The sequence below is a fragment of the Carcharhinus amblyrhynchos genome, chromosome 28 (genome assembly GCF_965287045.1).
Source record: "Carcharhinus amblyrhynchos chromosome 28, sCarAmb.v2.hapA, whole genome shotgun sequence".
In the NCBI taxonomy this organism is placed as follows: Eukaryota; Metazoa; Chordata; class Chondrichthyes; order Carcharhiniformes; family Carcharhinidae; genus Carcharhinus; species Carcharhinus amblyrhynchos.
Window position 1 is genome coordinate 31,818,625 of NC_137351.1, and position 18,901 is coordinate 31,837,525.

At 44.2% G+C, this 18,901-nt stretch overlaps 1 protein-coding gene and 1 long non-coding RNA gene across 2 annotated transcripts in view; one reads left to right on the forward strand and one right to left on the reverse strand.

Annotated features, from left to right (window-relative positions):
- Nucleotides 1-163: 163 nt before the first annotated feature.
- LOC145359540 (uncharacterized) overlaps nucleotides 164-18,901 on the forward strand; it is a 147,528-nt gene continuing 128,790 nt past the window's right edge. Inside the window, exons 1-2 of the long non-coding RNA XR_013889599.1 lie at nucleotides 164-229; nucleotides 16,991-17,148. This is a non-coding gene — a long non-coding RNA (uncharacterized LOC145359540). The remainder of the gene's footprint in view (nucleotides 230-16,990; nucleotides 17,149-18,901) is intronic.
- cfap161 (cilia and flagella associated protein 161) overlaps nucleotides 4,023-18,901 on the reverse strand; it is a 34,291-nt gene continuing 19,412 nt past the window's right edge. The window contains exons 3-7 of the mRNA XM_080214181.1: nucleotides 16,902-17,140; nucleotides 14,990-15,071; nucleotides 14,662-14,820; nucleotides 8,855-8,928; nucleotides 4,023-4,518 (exon numbers count right to left, since the gene is read on the reverse strand). Coding sequence (XP_080070307.1) covers nucleotides 4,299-4,518; nucleotides 8,855-8,928; nucleotides 14,662-14,820; nucleotides 14,990-15,071; nucleotides 16,902-17,140 — 774 coding nt within the window. The 3' untranslated portion in view covers nucleotides 4,023-4,298. The remainder of the gene's footprint in view (nucleotides 4,519-8,854; nucleotides 8,929-14,661; nucleotides 14,821-14,989; nucleotides 15,072-16,901; nucleotides 17,141-18,901) is intronic.

Sequence of the window (18,901 nt, forward strand, 5' to 3'; positions counted from 1 at the left end):
AAATGTAATGACTGCAATTTGTATAAATCTGTAAAAATGTTTTGATTCTGCATAGTTTGCAATTCAAAGTCCTGTACATTTGCCATAGTTTAATTGAGATTTTTATGAATGAAGAATATTTTTGAAAGGAGGAAAAAAAAAGCTTTATTTTCCCCTCTCTGCCTCCAGTTTCTCATGGTCTGAACTTCATCTCTAAATCTCAAAAACAAGGAACTGGCAACATCGTGTGGTGAGTCGCAGAAAGTGCAGAGGGCATTCCCTCAGCAACATTTCTCTGTCTGTGCTGTGACCTCGACTGTGCCTTGTTCACTGTTGGTGCAAAGTGAGGATCTGAGGTGGCCATGATCATCCAGGCTTTTTGACACCATTAATTATAACACGAGTAAATCCTGCAATTAAACTAAGCTTTAGTCACTTCCTATTAATTGCAACAGGAAGTCTCAAAGAAGTGTTAGCATTTATTAGCCTAAATATTGCCACGGTTTCAGAAATCAGCCAGCTGCAATGGTGGCACTGTCACCCAAGTCATAGAATAGAATGGAATCTTAAAGTCTCTACAGTGCAGGAGGCCATTCGGCCCATCAAGTCTGCACCAACCACAAGCCCTATTCCCGTAACCCCTCAGATTTACCCTACTAATCGCCTTGACACTAGGGTCAATTTAACGTGGCCAATCCACCTGAACCTCACATCTTTGGACTGTGGGAGGAAACCAGAGCACCGGAAGGAAACCCACACAGACATGAGGAGAATGTGCAAACTCCACACAGACAGTGACCCAAGGCCAGAATTAAACCCACGTCCCTGGCGAAATGAGACAGCAGTGCTAACCACTGTGCCGCCGTGCCCTCCGAGTCAGAAGGTCACTGGTCCAAGATCCCCTTCAGAAACGCAAGCCGATAATCTAACTGAGGTTCCAATTCCATACTGAGAGAGTATTTCCCCCCTTGGCTGACGAAGGGCATCCAGACTCAAAACGTTGGCTCTATCCTCTCCCCACAAATGCTGTCAGAGCTGCTGAGATTTTCTAGCATTTTCAGTTTTTGTTTCAGATTCCGGTATCCATAGCATTTTGCTTTTCTTTCCCCACACCCCCCCCCCTTCCCTCCGTCCAACCCCACCAACCCCCCCCCCCCCCCACCCCTCACCTCCCCCACCCCCGCCCCCATCCTTGTGTTGGAACCTAAATCTTGGTGCCATCAATATAAGATCGTCACTAATAAACCCAACAGTGAACTCAGGAGTAACGTTTTTACCCAGACTGTGATTAGAATATGGAATTTGTTTACCACAGGGTGTGGTTGGGGCAAATTGCCTAGATACCTTTTGAGGGGATGCTGGATAAATGCATGAACATAAGGACATAAGAACATAAGAAATAGGAGCAGGAGTAGGCCATCTAGCCCTTCGAGCCTGCCCCGCCATTCAATAAGATCATGGCTGATCTGTCGTGGCTCAGTTCCACATTCCCGCCCTCTCCCCATAACCCTTAATCCCCTCACTTATCAAAAACCCATCAACCCGCGTCTTAAAAATATTTAGCGAGGTAGCCTCCACCACTTCAACGGGCAGAGAATGCCAGAGATTCACCACCCTTTGAGTGAAGAAGTTCCTCCTCAACTCCGTTCTAAACCGTCCCCCCTTTATCTTGATGCTGTGCCCCCTAGTCCTACTATTCTTTCTGAGCGGGAAGAGTCTCTCCACCTCTATCCTATCCATCCCATTCATCATCTTAATGAGATCTCCCCTCATTCTTCTAAACTCTAATGAGTACAAGCCTAGTTTATTCAGCCTCTCCTCATAGCTCAACCCCCTCAACTCCGGTATCAGCCTAGTAAACCTCCTCTGCACTCCCTCCAAGGCCAAAATATCCTTGCGTAAGTACGGCGCCCAAAACTGCACACAGTACTCCAGCTGCGGCCTCACCAATGCCCTATACAGCCGCAGCAAGACCTCCCTAATTTTATATTCAATCTCCCTCGCTATGAATAAGAATTTATTTGGGAAAGAATAAAAGGCAATAGAAGGGTTGGGTTAAGAAGGTATAGGGCCTGGGTGGGACTGCTGTCAGTGCAGACTCGATGGGCTGAATGGTCTCCTTGTGCATTGTAGGAATTCTGTGATTCTAAAGTAAGATATGAAACATAAATATTGGCCTGAATATATGGGGCCAAATGGTCTATTTCAACATTGTACGTTTTATATAATTCTTTTTAACAGGGAATGCTGGATTGATGGATCAAGCAATAAAAAATCTTGCTTTGAAGACAAAATGCTGGAAAATATCAGCAGATCTGGCAGCATCTGTAAGGAGGGAAAAGTCGAGTCCAGATAATCCTTTGTCAAAACTAAAAGGCAGAGAAAGTGGGAGGTATTTTTACTGCAGGTGAGGGAATGAAAGGTGAGGCAGAGCCACAGAAACCAGGGGAAAAGACTGCTAATGGCAGCCCATAGAGAGAATAAAGGGTGGGAATGGCCAAACAGCAGGGAAGCTGAAATGAGGGTAAACTGTGATAGATGAAGATGTTGCAGGGGAGGGAATGGATGGGAAAGAGGTAAAATTTAGTAAAAGGAAAGCAAAGGGGGAGAAAAGTTAAGGAAAGGTGGATAAAGTAGGTGGAAAGAGTGTGGGGGGTAAGAAAAATGCACCTCTTCTATGCTTACCATTCAAGGTCCAAAACATTCATTCTAGGTTAAGCAGCGTTTCAGTTGCACCTCTTTCAATTTGGTCTATTGCATTCACTGCTCCCAATGTGACCTCCTCTGTATCGGAGAGACCAAGCGTAGACTGGGTGATCGCTTCGCTGAGCATCTTCAGTCTGTGCGCAATCAGGGCCCTGACCTCCCAGTTGCCTGCCACTTTAACACGCGATCCTGATCCCATGCCCACACGTCTGTCCTTGGCCTGCTGCAATGTTCCGGTGAAGCTCAACGTAAACTGGAGGAACAGCATCTCATCTTCCATCTAGGCAGTTTAAGCCTTCCAGTCTCAACATCAAATTCAACTTCAGATGATTTGCTCGACTCCACTTCAGCCCCCTTTGTTTTCATTTTATTTTTACTGCTCTCTACCTTTTATTTCTTTATTGTCTTTATTTTTCTCCCCCCACCAACTTTATCCCCTTTCCCTTGCTTCCCCCTTTTCTAAATCTTACCTCTGTTCCATCTATTCTCTCCCCCCCCACCCCCCACCCCACCTTCAAACACCTTCATCTGTCACAGTTTACCCTCTCATTTCAGCCTCTTTGCCATTTGGCCATTCACACCCTTCATTCTCTCTGTGGGCTGCCATTAGCAGCCTTTTCCCCTGGTTTCTGTGGCCATGACTCATCTTTCATTCCCTCACCCTGCAGTATAAACATCTCCCACTTTCTATACCTTTTAGCTTTGACAAAAGGTCACCTGGACTCGCAACCTCAGCTCTTTTCTCTCCTTACAGATGCTGCCAGACCTGCTGAGACTTTCCAGCATTTTCTCTTTTGGTTTCAGATTCCAGCAAAAGCAGTAATTTGCTAAAATCTTGTTTTGGTTTTGTTTTATCCAAACAATTCTACCTTCACCTGAGGCTTTCCACTGTTTCTGCGTTAGCAATCAGTAGTCATGATGTGGAGATGCCAGCGTTGGACTGGGGTAAATCAGAAAGAAATCCCACAACACCAGCTTAAAGTCCAACATGTTTATTTGTAGCAAATGCCTCAAGTTTTCGGAACAGGCTGTCCCTTCGTCAGGTAAGTGGGAGTTCTGAGTTTGAGAACTCCCAGCCACCTGACGAAGGGACAGCCTGTCCCGAAAGCTTGCGGCATTTACTACAAATAAACATGTTGGACTTTAAGCTGGTGTTGTGGGATTTCTTTGTGTTAGCAATCAGTAGCCAGGAGCATAATTAATTGTTTATTCCTGAGTGCCTAATGCACCCCGGCAAATCTGAAGAAATCCTCATTGATAGTCATTACGTACAAAGTCAAATCTCATTTTACCCCATTCCTTTATTCAATTTGAACGTGGTGAAGAATCCAAAACAAAATTTCTCTTGAAAAATAGCTGATTTATTTGTAATCTTTGTCTGACATTCCCTATATTGTGTTTAGATCGCGTTAGAAGAGTTTAACATCGAAGGCAATGACATTTTGCAGGAAATTGCAGAGGCTTGCAGCTTTTGCAAATGAGCTTGATCACATTTCTCATTGGTTTCAAATGTGTGGAACTTCCGCCGTTGTTTACAGCTTTCAGGCCGAGGAAATGTGGAGGAGGAAATGATGCTTTCCTATTAGGAGGTGCACTGGTGAGAGCACCGTAAATTAACACGGGAGCTGTTGGGCTAAATGGTCAGGTGAAGCCTGGGGGTGCTTGCTCTTTGATTTATCATCCTCACAAACAGGTGGAGGTGCGTGAAACAAGGTGCCGTGTGGGACACCGGGATCTCCAGTGACAATAATCCAGTGGTTCATGTCCTCTTCGGATCGATGACTGTCATAGAAAGTATTGGTGGTGATTTCGTACTCTCTTCCAAACCCAGTCCTGTAAATAGTACATAAAATATTTGTGAGCAGGTTAGATTTTACCATTCAATCCTCTGTCACATGAGCTCAATAATATGGATTCTGCTGAAAAGGGAGACAGTTGTCAAAGCTTTCCATCTTTAAATTTTGAAGTTTAAGTTTTAAAATTTATTAATGTCACAAGTAGGCTTACATTAACACTGCAACGAAGTTACTGTGAAAATACACTAGTTGCCACACTCTGGCACCTGTGCGGGTGCACTGAGGGAGAATTTAGCATGGCCAATGCACCTAACCAGCACATCTTTCAGACTGTGGGAGGAAACTGGAGCACCCGGAGGAAACTTGCACAGATAAGGGGAAAATGTGCAGACTCCACACAATCAACGACCCAAGCCAGGAATTGAACCTGGCTTGCTGGAACAGTGGGGCAGCAGTGCTAACCCCTGTGTCACCTTGCCACCTCAGGGAATGGTTGTCCCCACAGGTTTTTGTTTAGTTACAAAAGGAGCAATGCATGGAGATTTTTTTTTTGTTTGAAAAGGACAAGGCTGTGTATGTGTGACTATATGTTGATTCCGTGCAAGAATCCATAGAATTCCTACAGTGCAGAAAGAGGCCATTTGGCCCATCGCGTTTGCACCAACACCAATCCCATCCAGGCCCTATCCCCGGTTAGTTACCCTGCTAATCCCTCTAACCTATCACATCTCAGGACGCTAAGGGACAATTAAACACGTCCAATGAACCTAACCAATGGACTGTGGGAGGAAACCGGAGCACCTGGAGGAAACCCATGCAGGCACGGGGAGAACATGCAAACTCCACACAGACAGTGACCCAAGCCGGGAATCGAACCCAGGTCCCTGGAGCTGTGAGGCAGTAGTGCTAACCACTGTGCCACCATGCCACCGAAGGATATATTGACGTTGGAACAGCAGCACAGATAATTTTGGGGCTAAAAATTATGGGGGCAGGTTTCATTGACAAGGCTAGCATTCCACCGAGTGTAAGATTAAGAAATGATCTGGTTGAGGGGTTTAAGATGGTTAACTGAGTCAACAAGCTAGTTACAGTGAAATTATGTCCTCTAATGAAGGAGACTAAAACATGGGGACATAAACTTTAAATGAATTTTGGCTATGTTGAGCTTGCACGTTCTCCCACAATATAAAGACGTGCGGGTTAGGTGGATTGGCCATGGTAAATGTGGATAGGTAGACAGGGTGGACCTGGATAAGATGCGTTTTTAGAGAGTTCAGTGCAGAACTGATGGACTGAATGGCCCCCTTTTTCACCATAAGCTTCATGGTGGCATAGTGGTTCAATTCCTGACTTGGGTCACTGCCTGTGTGGAATCTGCATGTTCTCCCCGTGTCTGCATGGGTTTCCTCTGGGTGCTCCGGTTTCCTCCCTCAGTCTGAAAAACATGTTGGTTGGGTGCATTGGTCATGTTAAATTCTCCCTCAGTGTACCCAAACAGGTGCTGGAGTGTGGAGACTGGGGGATTTTCACAGTAACTTTACTGCAGTGTTAATGTAAGCCTACATGTGACACTAATAAATAAACTTAAAGTTAAGCTATTTGTGGTGATATCTGGAAGTACTGCTTCATATAATGGATAGCGGAATTCTTCCCCCAAAATGCTGCTGCAGTTAGTTCAACAGAACGTCCAGCAGGTTGAGGCTGGCACCGTTCTGTACAGATTCCGAAAGTCAGCGATCTGCTTGCTCCCTGTTTGGTGCTCCACTAGCTGCAAGCCAGGTGAGGATTCTCATTTCAAAGTAGGTGCAAGGGATGCCCTGCAGCCATGTGCCTGGGGTGAGAGTGCAGGTTTTGGGAAGTGCCCTGGAATTGAGTGGAGGACTTGATCTGACACAGTGACGCTGAAGGGATATTCTTGCTAATTTAAACCCTATGAGTCCATGACTCAAAGGCAAATCAGGTCCACAACTGGAATTAATTTGGAATTAAAAGTCAACGATGACCATGAAACCATTGCCGATTGTCATTAGTGTCCTTTAAGGAAGGAAATTTGCCGTCCTTACCTGGTCTAGCTGACATGTGATTACAGATCCACAGCAACGTGGTTGACTGCTAAATGTCCCTCAAGGGCGATTAGGGATAAGCAATAAGTGCTAACCCAGCCAGAAACTACCAGGTCCCCATTAAAAATGAATCCAAAATACTGACACCAGTCAGTGCAAAAACGGACTCGTGCGACCAGGTTTTGCAGGAGGTGGAAGAATAGGAAAAAAGGTAAGCCAGAGTTGGATCTAGAAGCGGGAATGAGGGTAAAGTATGGTTACAATTGCTGTTTCAGTTATTTTGAAGGAACTGATTGACCAGAACTGGCCATGCAGTGCACAGGGCTGTTACTGAAAGTTTGGATAAATGTGATTACCGGGGATCCCCTCCATCAAGAGTGTGGTCAGCACAGCTGAGGGGGATCAGCAGAACCGTGCCATTTTGGTGAAGAGTGTGACGGGGTGGTTGGTTAGGAGCTGCTGTCAGGTGAGAATCAAAGAAAAGGAGTTGTATTTGTACCTGAGGAAGTGCAGAGCTTTGGATGTCTTTGTGGCTGAAACTAGTGCCAAATATTGGGTAGAATATTTGGGGGGAAAATTCCAAGTGTTGAATTTGTTGGAAAACTAGAGTAATTCACACTGTTTTTCCAGTGAGAGTTCAGAGCAGAATCTCTCACGCTCTGCACACTGCAGAGGCCACCAGCGTAAATGTTATTTAATTTCAGGGGCCGGAGCCTATTCCCACTGGAAAGGTTGAAACCAGCAGACTGGGTGGGTCATTGCATATGCACTGATCTGTCAGCGCTGAGTTCAGCGCACGTGCAGTAGCCCCCCATCCCCCACCCCAGTTGCTGGTCAGCTCAATCACTGGACAGCCATACGACCCTCGCAATAGCAGCTCTCTGACCCACTACAGCCCAATCGCTGGCACCACCCCCCGCAACCTTTCCTGAGCCCAGCACTGTTCCCCCCCAATCCCAGCCTGCTGCAATCTCCATCCTCCCCACCACCGTTTTTTTTTCCCCCCTCCCAGTACTCTTGAACACCACCCTCCCTCTGTCCCCACCTCCCCCACCCCCATCCTCCAGTGCCAACTGTCCCAGCAGCCTGATCACCACCACCCCCTCCACACCCCCACCTTCACTCCAGCAGGGTAGTGCTGCCAGCTCCCCAAAAGTGGGAAGCTACTGTAATCCCCGCTGGAGTAGAATACTCTGGCAGGGTGGGAGATGCTAGTGGGCCCGGAGACTTCAGTCCTGGGCCCGCTAATCATATTTAAATTATATTACAATTCCACGTAAATTGTCTTTGTGCCTCCCGCCAATTTCCAGCATGGAGCAGATGCCACTGGAGCTGGAAGGCGCAAGCGGGGTGTGAACGCACGCGTGAACCCCATGAATCAGCCGACCCGAGAACCTCCCAACCAGCGACCATTTTATTTATTCTTTCACAGGATGTGGGTGTCTTTGGTAAGGCCAGGATTTGCTACCCGTTACCCCAAGCTGAGTAGCTTGGTGACCATTTCAGAGGCGGCTAAGATTCTACCAGATATTCAGTGAATTGCCTCCTAAATCTGAGATGTTTATTGTATTTGCTATTTAATGTGTAGTTTGTGGTTTATACCAACTGCAACATGCCTACTAATTCAGGACTCATTTATGGTGATTGTTAAAGTAAAATTTTAGCAGTGAAATTTGTTTTCTCATTGGGTCTTACGGTAAATTCAGTTTGTTTGGTTTGTGGGTCTCCACGAGGATGGAAACAATTTTCGAAGTGGATACTGATAGATTTTTGTTGGATCAGAGCATGGAGGGTAATGGAATCAAGGCAGGTCGATGGAGCTAACATAAAGCTCATTGATTATCTCACCGAATGGTAGAATAGGTTTAAGGGGCTGAAAGGCCTACTCCTTTCACCATGTTCTGACTGATACTGCCAGTTAATAGAAATTAATTTATAATGGTATTATCACTGAGCTAGTAATCCAGAGATCCAGGTTAATGCTCTGGGGATGCAGGTTCCAATCCCACCAAGACAGATGGCAAAATTTGGATTCCATACAATCTGGATTTATTAGTCTAATGATGACCATGGATCTATTGCCATAAAATCCCACCTGGTTCACGAATGCCCTTTAGGGAAGGAAATCTACCGTCCTTAGCCAGACACCAGATCTATGACAATGCGGCTGACTTTGAAATGGCCAAGCAGCAGTGTACCATCTCAGTTCAAGGGCAAAAAAGGATGGCCCAGCCAACAATGCCCACATCCCATGAATATTTTTTTTTAAATCATCATCAATATTTCTTTTGATAAACTCATTTTTACCAGAAGGAGAATTTCCCAAGAACAGCTAAAGCCTGGTTTGTACGGGTGTGATTGATAAGTACTTTGGTATTTGCCTGCAAAAATCAGAAATAATGAAATCACACATGGTAATAAGGCTATTACAAAAGCAAATAATACAGTGGTTCATTCCTGGATGGGCAGACTTGGAAAGCAGAGAAGTGATGTAAAATTAATAAATAAGCTTGGTTGGACCTGACTTAGAATCATAGAATAGAATGGTAACTGCAGTATATCTTATAACAGGAGACCATTCAGTCTATTGAGTCTGTGCCAGCTCTCTGCAAGAGCAGTTAAGCTAATCCCACTTGGTACACTGTGCACCATTCTGGTCTCATTATAAATATATATGGTGGCATTGGAGAGATGCAAAGAAGACGAATATGGATGACATCCAAGATGATTCCTATTAGGAAACATTGAGCAGACTGTGATTCTTAAGGCTGAAACATGATCAGATCAAATTGTTATGAAAAATTTGACCAGGTAGGTGCAGAACAGGTGCTTTCAGTTGTAGGGAAGGCCAAAACTGGGAGGCATAATATCAAAGCATCACTAGTAAATCCAATGAGGAATACAGGAGGAACTTCATTACTCAAAGAGTGATTACAGTGTGGAACAGGTTAAAGGTATTTAACTAATTCAGGACATATTTGCATCCACTGCTGGGTACACCTAGGATAGCACTCCAGACCTGAGCCCTCTGCTACACTAATAAAAACAGAAAATGCTGGAAAACCCCAGCAGGTCTGGCAGAGAGAGAAAAAGAGTGAACATTTCGAGCCTATATGATTCTTCTTCAAAGATATTCTATCTTGGAGTACTGTGCGCAGTTCTGGTCGCCTCACTATAGGAAGGACGTAGAAGCTATTGAAAGGGTACAGAGGAGATTTACAAGGATGTTGCCTGGATTGGGAGGCATGCCTTATGAAGATAGGTTGAGGGAGCTGGGACTCTTCTCCCTGGAGAGACGAAGGTTGAGAGGCAACCTGATAGAGGTTTATAAAACGTTGAGAGGAATAGAAAGGGTGGATTCTCAGAGGCTATTTCCCCGGGTTGAAATGGTCGCTACGAGAGGACACAGATTTAAGGTGCGGGGAGGCAAGTACAGAAGTGATGTTAGGGGTAAGTTTTTCACTCAGAGAGGGTGGTGAGTGAATGGAATCGGCTGCCATCAGTGGTGGTGGAGGCGAACTCGCTGGGGTCTTTTAAAAGACTTCTGGATGAGTATATGGGATTTAATGGGATTGGGGGTTATAGATAGGTCTATGGATTGGTAGGTGTTGATGTGATCGGCGCAACTCGTGGGCCGAAGGGCCTGTTTGTGCTGTAGTGTTCTATGTTCTATATTGAGATTCTTCAGACTCTTCTGCCACTATCCCTCTTCTCTAACTTTTCTTAGGTTCTTGCCACATTTCTGCTCCAACAGCAACCCCCCACCCCCCGCACCATCTCTTATCTTGCCACAATCCCATCCTCGGATCAAGTTTCTCATTCTTACGGTATTTCACTGCAGGGTGCCAGGCTCGATTCACATGAGTGCTTCCATAAGCTGTACTTACCTCGCCTTTGGCATCTACAGCAGAACTCATTATGGCTGCCACCATTTGTCTTGAATTCACTACCTCGCCATCCTCTCAAAAACACTTTTTTCCTTAAAAGCTCTCAGCAATATTCATGGCCACACACTTGACATTGTCAGCTTTCCGACTTCTGTATCCCTATGATTTTGGTCACTAGTAAAAGAGCATTTATTGTATAATTATATGCTATGTCTAACCACTCAATCCCACTTTCTCCTGCGTTGACTCATGGAGAAAGTTCTTTGCAAAGCCACAAATGACTGCCTCTCAATTGCTGAGAGCTTGATGCTCAATATGCCAAAATAGTTCGGCAGCTGTTAATATGCTCAACAAACCCTTAACTCCCAGCTTTCACTAAACACCGAGTTGTATTTCACAAGTGAAATCCACTAAAAGTAAAGTTGGCCAGAAGCCGACTGACCACGTGCCAGCCTGCCCCACAGCCATGCCCCGCTGCGGTGGGCTAAATTGGGAGCAAGTCCTGCCCTCCGGGAGCTGCCAGCCCAACCCAATTGACTGGCATCTCCATCAAACTCAACAGCATTAGAGCTGAGTAGCAGGGGCCGCCAAGACTGCAGGGAGAAGGTCTCAGAGGGGTCATAGCTGCCCCAAGAAGGTAAATCCCAAGTTTTTAGGGTGGGAAGGGATCCAAGTGCCAGGGAAAGATGGGGGTGAGAGTCCAGTTCCCTCTAGCAGATGGTGCGAACAGAAGAGAGAGGCGACATCTTGGAGGTGGAATCTCTGATGCGTGCAGGAAGCCCCTCCTAAAGTTATACCACCTTCTCCTCCACTACACTTACTTCCCATCTTCAATTAACAAGGCCTTTAAAAGCCGCGTGCCCACTCCCACCCAACTGTCCACACTTACCATGTTACGGCAGGGACAGAATATTATTCAGGTCAATCAACTTGTTAACCAACCGAAATTACTCTCGATTATTTGTCTACATAAGGTGAGAGGGCTGCCAATTTCACTGTCTGTTCACTAGTGCATCTTAGGGTGAGCTTAGGGGTGGGCAGGAAGGTGAGAGGCTTGCAACTTGATTTATTTTATGTGCTCATCCCTGTGAAAAAGCTCATGAAAGGAGATGTAAAATCCAGCCCATGGAGTGCTGTTCACTGCCAATGTGGTTTTCGTATAGAAAGTAATAGTCAGTTATTTTTCAATCGTCAGAATCTGAATGATCAAACATTCAGGCACCTGCAACTGTTTTAATTATCGTACTTAAAACTTTCTTGCTTTGATAGCTTTTATTTCAAACTAGCTGCTTTTATACTATGGTCGTTGATAACCCACCCCAGTGTAACATTGCTTCTTCCAGGTGATTTATTGATGGTTGGCCTAATGTACATGATTACCAGGAAGGTGACCTGTTCCTCAATCCTTAGCTAAAAGCTTATCAACTTCAAGCTGCAGCAGCATTAACAGTGACAGGACACTGAACTTGGATTAATAGATAGATATGCTTCAATTTGCACCTTTTATCCAGATTTTAACACACAATCAACACCTCAGATATGCATCTGAGTCACAATTAAAATCCCCATTGTGTTTGTGCAACCATTTGAGGCAAAGGAAGGTAAAGAGCCATAATAAGAGCAAGGGGCCATACAAAAGATTAGGATGTGTGTGACTGGGGACAATATGAATTAAGGCTAGGTTAAGAGACAGAAAAGAGTATGAATATATGGTTTATTTTAAGGTTGACTGGCTGTAAATAATGGAATGCCATAAGGACCAGTGCCTTGGTCTCTGCTATTTAGAATCTATATTAATGACTTAGAGGAGGGGACCAAATGTAATCTATTTGCTAAGCTAGGAGAAAAAGTAAGGTGCGAGAAGGATGTACAGAGGCAGCAAGAGAGTATGGATTGATTCAGAAAAACTTTGGCAGATGTAGCCTAACATGGAAAAGGATAAAATTAATGGCTATGGAAAGAAAAGTTGATAGGCAGATTTCTTTTTTAAAAAGTGAGACTGGTTGAAATGCAGTTTTGAGGTTTCCAGTGTACAAAGTCATAGAAAGTTAATGTGCAGGTTAAACGAGCAATTAGAAAGGAACACAGCATGTTAGCTTTTATTGCAAAGTGTTGGGCAGAAGTGTAAAGAAGTCTTGCCGCAAATATATAGGGTATTGGAGAGGCCACACCAGGAATACTGTGTCCAGTTTGTTCTCCATAACTAAGGAAGGACATTCTTGACTTAGAAAAGGTACAACAAAGATACCTGTGATGAGAGGACTGTCCAATGAATAGAGATAGAATGGGCCTATACTCTATGAAGTTTCAAAGAATGATCTCATTGAAATGCATAAAATTCTTAGAGATTGACATGGTGGGGCTGAGGAGGCTGTTTTTTCCATGGGTGGTGAGCCAGGGGTTCATTGTCTGAGGATAAGAGTTTGGTCATTTAGGTCAGAGCTGACAAGGAATTTCTTCAGTCAGAGTGCCGGGAGTCTTCGGATTTTTCTATCTCAGATGGTTTTGGATGCTTAGCCATTTAGTATATTCAATACTGAAAGCGATAGAATTTTGGTCATAAAGGAAGTCAAATGTATGAGGCTCAGAGTGGGAAGATGGAATTAATAGAGAAATTCAGTCATAACCTTATTGAATGTCAAAGCAGGCTCAAAGATCAATATGGCCTACTCTTGCTCCTACTTATTATGTTATCTTTGAGTCACTCTGATATAAAGTCAGCATTGTTGTAATGGATCCCTCGCACTGTTATAAATGCTCATCTTATAAAATCTAGAATTTTTTTTAAAAAATTGTTTGTGTGATGTGAGCACCATGGATAAATCCAGTTTACTGACCATTCCTAATTACCCTTGGGAAGGTGATGATGAGCCATCTTCTTGAACCACTGCAGTCATATGATGTAGGTGCACTCTGCTGTTAGGCAGGGAGTTACAGGATTTTGACCCAGTGACAGTGGAGGAATGGCGATATGGGTGGTGAATGGATTTGAGGGGGACTTGCAGAAGGTAGCTTTCCCCACCCTTGTCCATCTGGGCAGTAGAGATCGCAAGTTTGGAAGATGCTTTCTTAGAAGCCTTGGTTGTTGTTACAGTGCACCTTGTAATGATACACATTGCTGCGACAATGTGCCAGTGGTGGAGAGACTGAATATCTCAAAATGACAAGCTATCTACAAAATGTGTGACTAGCACAGGCACCTTGCCTCTTGAATTTGATTGAGGCTCTTATCACAACAATCAATTTGGCCTCCTGCTGATAAATTGGATGCTCTGTCCATTCAGTGAACACTGGGGACAAAAACCATCATCATGAGCTGGAAACAAAGCTTGGACCAAGTGTTAATTGCCCAATGAAGTGGGCTGTTTTGCCGGGATGGTGTTAAACTTCTTCAACGTTGTTGGAGCTGCACTCATCCACGCAAGTGGAGAGTATTCCATCGCAATCCTGACTTGTGCCTTGTAGATGGTGGACGGGCTTTGGGAAGACAGGAAGAGAGTTACTCATTACTTCCCAGCCTCTGACCTGCTCTTGTAAGACGTCTCACAACACCAGGTTAAAGTACAACGTGTTTACTTGGTAGCACGAGCCACTAGCTTTCTGATAATGGAGCAGCACTCCAAAAGCTAGTGGCTTGTGCTACCAAATAAACCTGTTGGACTTTAACCTGGTTTGAGACATTTTACTGTGTTCACCCTAGTCCAATGCCGGCATCTCCACATCACTGCTCTTGTAGTGGCAGTATTTATATGGCTGGTCCGCTTTAGTTTCTTGGTAACCCCCAGAATGTTGATGGTTCAAGTTTCAGTGATGGTAAAGCCATTAAAGGTCAAAGGGTGATGATTAGGAAGTTCCCTGCCATTGGATATGGTCTTTGTCTGGCTCATAAGTATTTTTTTGCTACTTATCCAGCCTGAATATTTCCAAGTCTTAGTGCATATGGACTCAAACTGTTTCAGTATCTGCAAACTTGTAAATATTGTGTAATCATCAGCAAAGATCCCCACCCTGACCATATAATGGACAGAAGGTCATTGATGAAGCAGCTGGAAATGGTGTGGCCTATTATGGCTGATTATGTATTATTAGAACACCTTATAGAATATTCCTCTTGGAAAACCTAAAATACAAATTGAAAATCTCAGAAAATATTTACTATTTACAATATTAGAGGCAATCATAAAGAACAGTCCTTAATAAATAGTCGAATTTTAAAAAGGTCCATACTGGCACTGGGTATCCATCATACTCAAGGCGCATCTGTGGATCCAAGTATAAGACCTGCCAACAGCACAGGAACGAGAGCTGGTCTGTCAAATTCACTAGCTGCATCCGAGATTTTTTGGCAAACTTCACAAATAGCTTGACATCGCTTGTCAGATATAGCTGGAAAAGAAAGTTGTTTGTGGTTTAATGCAATGATCTTGAGAATAAATAATACAGCAAACATTCACAACTGGATTTGCTCTTACCAACAGCAATCAATTTGTTAGACAAACGATATTACATTTTGGAAGCAGATCAGAAATTTACGGTAAACCATTAGTTAATGCACCTGCCCAGGAATTCCTTCCAGTGTTCTCAAGGCAAAGCTCTGTCCGTATCGGAGAGGATCACCATCACAACTGCTATCAATGCTAACAAAAAGAAGGATTAGTATGAGTATTAAGTGTAAACATTGTGAAAAAATTTCATAAAGGCACTTACAGTAATAATGGTACCATGGTGCCATTGTCTTCAGGTGCTAAGGCCCTAAACTTTAGAATTCCCTCCCTAAACCTCTCTCTCTTCCTTTTAGACACTCCTTAAAATTTGGTCTTTGACCAAGCTTTTGGTCATCTACCCCAATATCTCCTTATGTGCCTCAGTGTCAGGTTTAGTCTGGTTTTATTCCTGTGAAGGGATTTGCAATATTTTTACAATGTTAAAGGTTCCATGTCAATGCAAACCATTGTTCATGTTTATCAATCAGTTTAGGATTTTAATTAAAATCAATACAAATTAAGCTATATTATTATCCAATCTGGAATTTTTCTGCTGTTTGATGCACCATAAATGTGGTGTAATTTTAAAAGTTTATACTGCAACTCATAGTTGACTGATCCATACTGGCCTCACATTAACTTTTCCCAATGACTGGTGTAAACAAGAAAAATATGGTGTCCTATAATGTAACGCAATATTAAGATCATTAATGATATATCCCATAGGGAAAGGGAATAAATTAAAGAGGGAATGGCTAATACATTCACATAATGCCTGCTCTCTCAGATCCCATTATGTTGTCTAGAGTACTGTTAGAACAAATTACAAAGAACAAAGTAAATTATAGCACGGGAACAGGCCCTTCGGCCCCTCAAGCCTGCACTGACCATGCTGCCCGACTGAACTAAAACCCTTCCATCCTATTCATGTATTTGTCAAAAAGCCCCTTAAAAGTCACTATCGCATCTGCCTCCACCACTTCCATCGGCAACAAGTTCCAGGTACCCATCCCCCGCTGTATAAAAAACTTGCCTCATACATCTCCTTGTTCTGGAGATAAAGTCGCCATTGACGCAGATGACCATAAGCTGCTCTCCCTTTGAGGAAGAGGGCTGAATGGTGGTGATCTAACCTGAGGATCACCACACCTCAGGCGAGAGCAAAGTTGAGAAGACGGACATATGTCAATAACCTCAGCCGGTGCAGGAATTGCTGTTGGCTTCATTCTGCATCTGGAGACATTATACTAAGCGCTGTACAAAATCTCTTCTATTCACCAATTGCTGTCTTTTTAAAGTTAATTCAAAGGATGCAAGTGCTGCTGCCTTGGCCAGCTTTTATTACCTAATTGTCTTTGCGAAGACGGTGGTGAGATGCCTTCCTGAACTGCTGCAGTCTGTGTGACTGTCAGTGACTGACACCCCATTTAGACTGAGACTCTGGCTGCTCTCAAATTTTAAAAAAATGTCTGGCAAAACCAATAAAGTGTGAATTACTCCTAATGCATAGGATGAATTGGCTTACAGATGACTTACTGAGTGTGTCCAAATGTTTACATGTATGTATGGCATATATTTCCTCAAATTAAAGAAAAAAAGTTGAAAAGATTGATTGACAGTAAAATAGCAGCTTTTGATATTCAACTGATGTAAACAAGAAAAATGTGTGTCCTATAACGCAATGCAATATTATCATTAATGATTTAGCCCATAAGGAAAGAGACTAAATTAAAGAGGGAGCTGCTAATACATTCACATAATGCCTGTCCTCTCAGATCCAATTGTGCCTCACTTGTCCAAATAGCGTTGTTAGAACAAAAAAAACAAAAAAAACAAAGAAAATTACAGCACAGGGACAGGCCCTTTGGCCCCTCCAAGCCTGCACCGATCATACTGCCTGGCTGAACTAAAACCCCTACCCTTCTGGGGTATTGACATTAATTCAGAACACTTTTAAACCAAATTTAAAACTGGTCTCCTTACCTTGTAATAACAAAAGTATTTCTAATTGTGGGGTTTAAGTCCAGGGTGCCACTCACATCACATGGTGATTCAACTTTTGCACTTGTCAGGAATCTGCTTTGATCCACATTCATAGTCAATGACATGGGGCGACGAATTGGATGGATGCTGGCTGCATTTATGGCTTCAGTACCAGGATTAACAAGTAACACTTGGTCACCGAAATGAACAAGACCATCGCAGCTTTTGACAAGCTCAGTCTAAAGAGGTTAGATGAAAACTTGTTGTTAATTTAAGCAATGATATCTAAAATCATGGCTGCCTAAAATTTATTAGAAAGACTTACTGTCACAGGATGTTATGAACTGTAGAAGTGCAGCCTGGGCTATTATTTAGTTTTATCAAATACAAATATTCTGGGTCAACCGATTTACTTCTGAGTCCTTTGATTCCTTAATTGCAGTCAGAATTTAGAAAATGATGGTTCAATAAGCATCCTTAGAATAAAATAGAGTCCCTACAGTGCAGAAGGAGGGTATTCGGCCCATTGAGTCTGCAAAACTCATACCCAGCGGCGTATGAAACTGGCGGGAAGAGAGGTAAGTCATTTGAATCTTTTTTTAATGTATTTTAAATATATTTTGCATATGATTATCGGGCCCAGCACAGAACTTACTTGCTGAGCCCCAGAGGATCTCCTAGCCCGCCACTTCACTTCAGCGGGGTTTAGAAAAGCTCTCCACATTCGGGGAACTTGTGGGAGACCCCATGGGAATAAAGGGGGTGCAACTGGGGCAGGGGGGTGGTTCCCCCTGAACATGGGCACCCTAGCAGTGCCAGCCTGTGCCCCTGGCACTGCCTGGGACAAAGTGCCAATGTTCAGGGGACACCTTGGCACTGGGCATTGGGCAGTGACAAGGGGGAGAGGCCAATTGTGGGTGGGGCCTAGGGGCGATTGGTGGGGATGGGGGAGTCTTGCTGTCTATGCATTGGGATCGATCTGGACTAGAGAGAGGGCAGTAATTGTGGGGGGAGAGCCAGTGGGGGGAGAGTGGGGTGGTCTGCCAGACAGGGCCTGCCTCTGGGGTGGGGGTGGGGTCTGATCCTGGGGGAGTGAAGTGGGGAGGGGGGGGGGAATTGTGAAGGCCGTGATGTGGCCATGGGGTGAGGCGGGAGCTGGAGGGGCAGCACTGTGGAGGTGCCGGGCTGGGAAGCAACCGGGGAGACTGACAGATTGCGCACGTGCAGTGGCTCCAGAGTTCCAGAACTGTCAGACTCTGGCGCAAATAGGCCCTGCCCTCCTGGACTTTAAGTGATATTCACATCTGGGACCTCTGCATTGTGCAGAGTGCAGAGATTCAGGTCTGAAGCTGCACTGAAAAAACAGTCCCGATCTTGAACAATTTTCCCACTAATTCAGCACTTTTGGGAGAATCACCCCCATAATAAGTAAGCAATCACTGTTCCACATCTCTCACACATACTCGTCAGTGTGAACATAGATAGAACTTAGAGAGTCTCAATGTGCCAAGTAGGCCCTGAAGCCAATTGCAGAATATGCAGTTCTGATTGCTTGAATAGCTACGGCATTTATGTAGCTGGTCCAGTTCAGTTTCTGGTCAATGATGATCCATAGGTTGTTGCTAGTTAGAGGAGGGAAGTGGGGGAGGCAATGATAATAAAGGCAGGCGATCTATCTTGTTGGAAATGGTCATTTTGTCACACTTGTCTACTATAATATTAAAGTGTCATTTATTATGTTGTCCAGGCTTTTGCTGGATATGTGCATGAACTGCTTCATTATCTGAGGAATTAGAAATCGAGCTCAACATTGTGCTATCCACCAGTTCTCATTTTGAACCTTACAGTAGGCCAAAGGCCATTGATGAAGATAGTTGGACCTAGGGTTTTGTCCTGGGAAATTTATGCAGCCACGTTCTAAGGCTGAGATGATTGGCTCAACCATCTTTCTTTGGGCCTGCTGACAATGGACAGATCTCCCCAAACCCCTCTGACTTCAA